Source organism: Trichechus manatus, unplaced genomic scaffold (assembly GCF_000243295.1).
Source record: "Trichechus manatus latirostris isolate Lorelei unplaced genomic scaffold, TriManLat1.0 scaffold00128, whole genome shotgun sequence".
Lineage (NCBI taxonomy): Eukaryota > Metazoa > Chordata > Mammalia > Sirenia > Trichechidae > Trichechus > Trichechus manatus.
Window position 1 is genome coordinate 827,938 of NW_004444064.1, and position 7,069 is coordinate 835,006.

General features: G+C 50.1%; 1 protein-coding gene across 9 annotated transcripts in view; it reads left to right on the forward strand.

Annotated features, from left to right (window-relative positions):
* Positions 1-7,069, forward strand: part of SNAP47 (synaptosome associated protein 47) — an 80,462-nt gene that overhangs the window by 50,636 nt on the left and 22,757 nt on the right. For all 9 annotated transcript variants that reach the window (XR_002825369.1, XR_002825370.1, XM_023739050.1 and 6 more), the window contains exon 4: positions 5,875-5,993. Coding sequence is in view for 7 of the 9 variants with exons in the window: in XM_023739050.1 (XP_023594818.1) it covers positions 5,875-5,993 (119 nt within the window). In the remaining 2 variants the exon portion in view is untranslated. Of the gene's footprint in view, positions 1-5,874; positions 5,994-7,069 lie in introns of those variants that run through there.

Genomic DNA, 7,069 nt, shown 5'->3' on the forward strand with positions numbered 1-7,069 from the left:
ACAGTGTGGACTCCCCCCTGTCCCCCACAGGTCCCCACGACAGAAGCAGCACCAGGGGACAGTGTGGACTCCTCCCTGTCCCCCCTGGCGCCCATGACTGAGGAGCACCCGTGGACAGTGTGGTCACCTCCCTGTCCCATAGTAAATGCAGAGGGGCATTATGGGATCTTGTAGGGGGAAGGGCTGGAAAAGACTTGGATCAAGTTCTGATTCCAGCCTTGCCCTTGAGCCAGCTAGGTGCATTACCCAAGGCAGCTCTTCACCTTGAGCCTTGGTTTTCGTTTCTGTAAAATAAGTGTTTGTGTCAAAGCTGGCTGAAGCTCCCTTCCCATCTGTGTAAACCTCTGTGATTCCCTCAGAAGCCTAGCCCCCTTAACTTCGGTATTGTCCCACGCTCTGTACTGTCTCCATATTTTGCCATATGTCCAAAGATAGTTTAAAACCTGGTCTTCCCACTGCATTATCAATAAGTTCTGCTTTGTATATAGTCCAGCTTGTTGCTTGTTCTGTCCTCAGGTAGGGTAACAGCTGATGTCACCTTCTCCTGTGATAAATACTTCATGGTATTTATTATAAATATGTAGATTTATCATTAAGATAGTACACCTTAACATTAAAACCAACACCGAGCCTGATCGTTAAGGAGCAGGGATGGTGGAGCCAATTGACACTGTACTTAAAGCAGTTTTATTTCAGATTCGAAATTACAGCCTCACGCTGGACAACCCTTTCACCCTTTCATGGTCCGCGGCACATACGGTATACCACCCACGTTTTCCAGCTCTCAGGTTCTTTACTGGTGTAATTTCACCACTGAACGTATTGGCTGGCCCCCAGCGGGGACTTGCGTAATGGCGAGAGGCGAAAGGAACGTTAGCTGAAGCAAAATAGGGTGTGAGGCTTGCAGGTGAGGTAGGGTAACCAGGAAGTGTGATTGGCAAAACTTTGTGTCTTTTGGCTTCTGTACCCCAAGATAAGCCTTGTAAGCACATTTATGGTTTCCTGTGTGATAGTTAGGGAGCCCTGCTGGGTTTGGTTTTGTTTTTATGTGTCATACTTGGAAAACCAGAAGTTCCTCATGTAACCTAACGGAAGGCTGCACGAAAAACATCAGCAACCAAGGTCCAGTGGTACAGACGGGTGGCCGCTAATCACAGGGTTCGAGAACTTAAAAGTTCCGTGGTAACCGTGTAGTACCAGATAATATTTCCCAAAATCGATATTACCAACCAAAAATTTAAACACACTCTGTGACTCAGCATGCTTCCATTAATGAAAACACATGATATCCTCCCCCACCAAAAAAAAAAAACCAAGCAGAAAATAATTGGATCTTGAAAGGAGTCTTAAGAATATAGTAGATATCTCAAAATATAAGCACCCTTGTCCCTAAGAGTTTGAATAAATTCCTGGGACCTAAATAATCCCATTACTGCCCCCTTCTACTCTACCCCAGTCCTGCTGACTGCAGGAAAGGGCCATGGGCTTCAGGTGTGGGTGAGGGACGGACGAATGTGCACAGCTCCCGCCTTAGGGAAGGGTGATTGCAAATTGCTGTTCTTCTGTGTACCGTTTTTAAAGTAACTTTTTTAATTTTAGAATATTCTCAGATTTACAGAGAAGGTTGTGAAGACAGTACAGAGTTCCCGTGTCCCCACATGCGTTGTCCCCCCCTGTTAGCAGTGCACATTAGCGTGGTGCATCGTCACAGCTCACGAGCCTAGATCGTCCGCTGTTGTTAACTGAAGTCCATACTTCATTCCTATTTCCAGAGTTTCTACTGGGTGTCCATTTTCCGTCGCAGGATCCCGTATTCCACTTAGCCTGTCTCCTGAGGCTTCTCTAGGCTGTGATGGTTTCTCAGGCGTCCCTGGGTTTTAATGACCCTGAGACGTTTGGGGAGTACTGGTGAGATGCTTTGTAGACTATCCCGCAGTTGGGGTTTGCCTGATGTTTTTCATAATTAGACGGGGGTTATGGATTTTGGGAGGAATGCCCCAAAGGTGAGGTACCCTTCTTAAATAGCATATGTAAAGGTTTTGTTTATTGATTTGTATCTTCATTGTTTGCTGTCTGTCACTTTCTCGGAGAGAATCTTAAATGATTACATTTACTTTTAGAAGTAAATCACTTACTTTTGGAAATTTACAAAAATATATGGCACACAGCTTGGGCCTCCCGGCCCTTGGAAGGGCCCTTGTGTTTGAGGTTCAAGCAGCTTCCGTCCCAGCAGGCATGGGGCTGACGGCCTGGCTCAGCGGCCTCCAGCTCCATCCTGGCAGGCTAGCCGCAAGCCGCCGAGACCACTGTCTCTTTCCATGCCAGTTTCCCGCTCACATTTCCCCTCCTGTTGAGCAGTGTGGGTGTTTTGTATTTGTATTTGTGTTCTTAGATTTGTAGTTTTTCTTATAGTACTTCCCACCCTGAGTTGAATGATCTTCAGGCCCCATAGAACCTGGGTCTGCCGCAGGGGAGAGTCGGTCTTTGCCTGTTTGACAGGTGAGGAATTTGAGGCCCAGGGCCAAGGACAGAGATCTGCCCATGGCCGGGAACAAGAAGCCGTGAGTCAGGCTTGGGCCAGGCCTTCTGCTTGTCGGGACGGGGTGGTGCTGGTCTTTTCTCTGCAGCTGCAGTGAAGTGGGGAGGTGTGTTCTGCACGGTAGCTGTCACACAAAGGCGCCGCCCTTTGTCCCTGGGGTTAAGTCGGGAGTGCTCTGCACCCAGCCCAGGCCACAGACGGCTCCTCTGCCCAGCCTGTGCCCTTGCTCAGGCCCTCCTCTCGGCCTGCTCCAGATTCCCAGGAAATGAGATCATCCCTCTCTGCTCGAACAACTTATGCTTATTTTGTTTAACTGAGATTATTGATGATTTAAGAGTAGAGAAAAAAACCATTCTATACTGAACCAAATATAAGTTTTCTTTTCAGAAGGTATTTTAAAACTATTCAAATAACTGAGTCAGCCAACTCAGCTATCAACACAGAGTACTAAAAATGGAGAAAATATTGTAGATTTAAAAGGAATCCCAGTTGACCCTACGTTTGTTTTGAAAGAAAAAGAAAACAAACCTCTGACTTAATGTATTTGCTTATTTTTTTTTTTAAAAAGGAAAATCCAGGAAGAAAAAAATCCTGTTTTGGCTTTCTGGTTGTTAAAGTCAAATCCTATTTATTAAAAATCCAATAACAGTCAGTGTACCTCTCTCTATAATACAGCTGTAGGTGTTGAAATAAAAACCACAGTGACAGTTAAGAAAGCCCAGTGCTGGACACAGATATGAGTCAGATGTGGACTTGCTCTTGGGAAGCTGTGTTGTAGGTGGGGGGAGCCCAGCTCACAAAAATGGTGAAAAATAAGTAACAGACACCAAGCAGGTTAAGATGCTAAGGTGTGAACACTGAAATAACAGCACAGTATTAGAGGAGGTTTTATAAGACCGTAAGTATATGGTTAATTCCAAACCAGACTTAGTGCATGAGGAAGTACTGCTCAGAGAGCGCTCATCCGAGGGAGGCAAGAGCGAGGCAGTGGAGGTGGGAAGGGCCAGCGCGGTGGGGACAGGCAGTGCCCTGGTGGCAGAGCAGGGGTCCTTCTGGGACCAGGGCAGAGGGAAGAAAGGACAAGGGCTGGGTGTGGAGCCCTGGATGCTGGCTGAGGGCGGGCACGGGAGCCGCTCTACTGTAGGAAGATGAGTGGGGGTTTGCTGTCGCGTTAACGCGGACGGTGTTTTTGTGCCCCTCAGTTAGCCTTGCCTTTCAGCTAGTATCTTCCCTCTGGCTTTGCCGTGGCGTCTTCCAGCCTACCCTCTGGCGGTGTTCTACTGCTGACAGTTTCAGAAAAGCGCTTTTCATTATCTAACATTTTAGGTCATGGCATTTTGGACTGTTAAAGGCCAAGCTGTACTGTGAGTTACAGTGCTAGTTAGTAAGCTCTCAGGCTGGTGGAGTAGGACGGGACTTTGGTGATTATCTAGAACGTTAGTATTTTGCAACGTGGGTTGAGAAATCAGTTTGGTTATGCAACCCGTTTTTTTTTTTTTTTTTTTTTTTTAAGACTAGAATAGAAACGACAACATCTGAGTGCATGATATGTACTGAGGATGTTGTTTTCAGACATCCAAGATGTAGGGGTTCCGTGTAAAACATGTTTCTCATAGTGGGTCCCAGTTTAGAAGTGTGAAGCCTTCTGCAGTACAGAGCCCCCCTTCCCAGAGGAGACAGGGTCTGTGAGAGTGGCTCCCTTAGCCCTGGCAGAACCAGGCAGGCTGGAACGCTCGGATCTCCCTTCCACCCAACTCTCTCTGCTGACTGTGGCTCCAGAAGTCTCTCCATCTCGGCTCCATCTCTTTCCTCTTCAGGATCCCCAGGCTGTGTGCCTCTTGTCTCCATTCTAGCCTGCGGTGATCCTGGACCAGGCCATCCCTTCTGTGCTCGGTCATGTGCCCTCAGGGAACGCTGATGTTTAAGAATTATTGTAAGAAGTTTTGGTGTCCGGATGCATGTTTGGAGGTGGCTGGTCTCTTCCCTAGAGAAGACAGGTTTGGACAGTCAGGTGCTCGGCAGGCCCAGGACAGCCTTTACCTCCAGACATGTTTCCTTTTCTTTTCTGATGGTGTGTTTAACAGCTGTTTCCAAGCTGCTGTATTTCATCCAGCTGTGATAAAAGGCATTGGCAATTGGACCTCTTATGTAGGCTTACTCAGGACCTAAAGGACCCTGGGAGGGATGCTTGAGGTCATTTGCCCCAGCCCCCTCGTCCTACAGAAACCAAAGGGGTCTGCTTGGAGGAGCTGGTGCTGGAGCCCACACTGTGGACCTCAGCACAGTACTTTCTGCTTCTGTTTTCCAGCATTCTAATAAATGAGCATGGCTACTGCTGAGTATCTAGAGTGCTCTTTATTGTGGAGCAAAGCAAATGGTAGGCTTTAATCAACGCCCTTATCTGAGCCAGGAGGTGCCCAGTGTTGCTCTTCAAATAAAGGACAGGTGGCACACCACAAGAGGCACCCGGGGCCACACGTCATGAGCGCTGTGTGCACTGTTTATCACCAGGTGCCCTTCTGCTCCGCGGGGACATTACCCACCTCACAGGTGTTCTGGGGGGGCCCACGGTTCATGGGCAGCACGGAAGCCCTGAGAACACCCCGTTCTCCCCCCGGGCGAAGGCCTGACTGCCTTGCAGCCCTCCGACTCACCTCCCGCCGCAGCGCCACTCATCCATGTGGCTTCCCTGGCCTCTGCGTGCGAGGCCGCCTCCTGCAGCCTCAGGAGCCTCAGCGTTCTGCGGACCAGCGCACATGCGGCCGCAGTTTCCTGTGATGTGTTTTATGCACGTTTTATCGGGATTCGGAAAATAAACTGACGGCTCTTTGCGAAAGGGCTTTTCTTCTGAGAGCTGATTATAGAATTAGAGCATTGACAGTGCTGCACCCTCTGAGACACCTGGGGGCCAGTCAGTGTGGGGTGAGAAAAGAGCCTGCTACTGGAGTCAGACAGGCCCCCTCCTCGCTGCGGGGACGCCGACCCGCCTCCCGGGCCCCCTCCTCGCTGCGGGGACGCCGACCCGCCTCCCGGGCCCCCTCCTCGCTGCGGGGACGCTGACCCGCCTCCCGGGCCCCCTCCTCACTGCGGGGACGCTGACCCACCTCCCGGGCCCCCTCCTCGCTGCAGGGACGATAACCAGCCTCACTCCCATCTAGGCAAGTCAGAGTGGCTATAGACCAATGCCGCGTACGTGAGAACACTTGACACATACATGAAAACACTTTGTTAGGCTAAAAAGAGCTGTGACAACATTAAACTGTCACTCCCTGTGCGCTCCTTGCGTCTGTCTTCCAGAAGATGTCAGTGTGTGACTGTTTGCCTCTCCATTCCAGCACCTGGGCTGATGGACCGAGTGAGGCCCCGCGAGCCCTCAGGGAGCCCAGGAGGGCAGAGCCAGCTGCAGATGAGCGAGCCCTTCATCTCCGAGGAAGAAGCCCACGAGCTGACACAGGTGACATCTGTTCACAGGGCCACGCCAGTGCCGATGCGGCTTTCCGTCTTCCCCTGCAGCCGCTCCTTTCTCTCTACTGCTTGAAGACAAACCTCCATTTAGCTAGGGACTGCCGGAGTGCCTGCCCGCGTGCTGGGCTCCCCGTAGCTGGGAAAGGAGAAAGGGCAGTGCCCTGTTCCCAGGGCGTAAGTTCCAGGGCAGACCTGGAGGGCACGTCCGTGTGCACGCGGGGCACACCAGCAGGCGGGCGCTCTCTGCCCTTCCCACACAGGTGTGCAAGGCCTCAACCCGGGGTTCCTGTGGAGGCTCAGCACTTTTTGCCCAGACAGTTGAAATTTAAACAATATTTTATCTAAACCCTTTCAGCTTGTCTTCCTGTATTATTGCTGTACAATCCAATGGCTTCTTTTTCCTTCGTAAATATTTCTTGAAGCAAATAGCTAGATTTCATATCATTTGTAAATATTTCAGTATATAGCTCTGAAAGATAACTTAAAAACAAAACAAAAAACCACAGTACCACTCTCACCAAAAAGAAAAAAAAAAACACAACACTTCTTTGGTGTCATCAAATATCAAATTAATACTCAGATTCCCCCAAGTCATCTCATTAAAAAAAAAAAAAATGTTGATTTGTTCAAATCTGGATTCTAATAAGGCTTCTACATTGCAGTTTGGTTGAATTGTCTTTTAATCTACAAGTCCTCCTCCAGCTCCTTTTCTTCTTTCCTTGCAGTGGATTTGTTTTAAAAGAACGAAGTTGTGTGTTCTGTTGAGGTGGACGGTGTGGGCCTCCCTGTCTGTGTGCCCACGGGGCAGTCAGTGTGCACTCTGCCCCGTTCCCCTTCGGTGTGGGCAGGTGGAGCCGTGGCCCAGTCAGTGTGCACTCTGCCCCGTTCCCCTTCAGTGGGCAGGTGGAGCTGTGGCCCAGTGTGCACTCTGCCCCGTTCCCCTTCAGTGTGGGCAGGTGGAGCCGTGGCCCAGTCAGCGTGCACTCTGCCCCATTCCCCTTCAGTGGGCAGGTGGAGCCGTGGCCCAGTCAGCGTGCACTCTGCCCCGTTCCCCTTCAGTGGGCA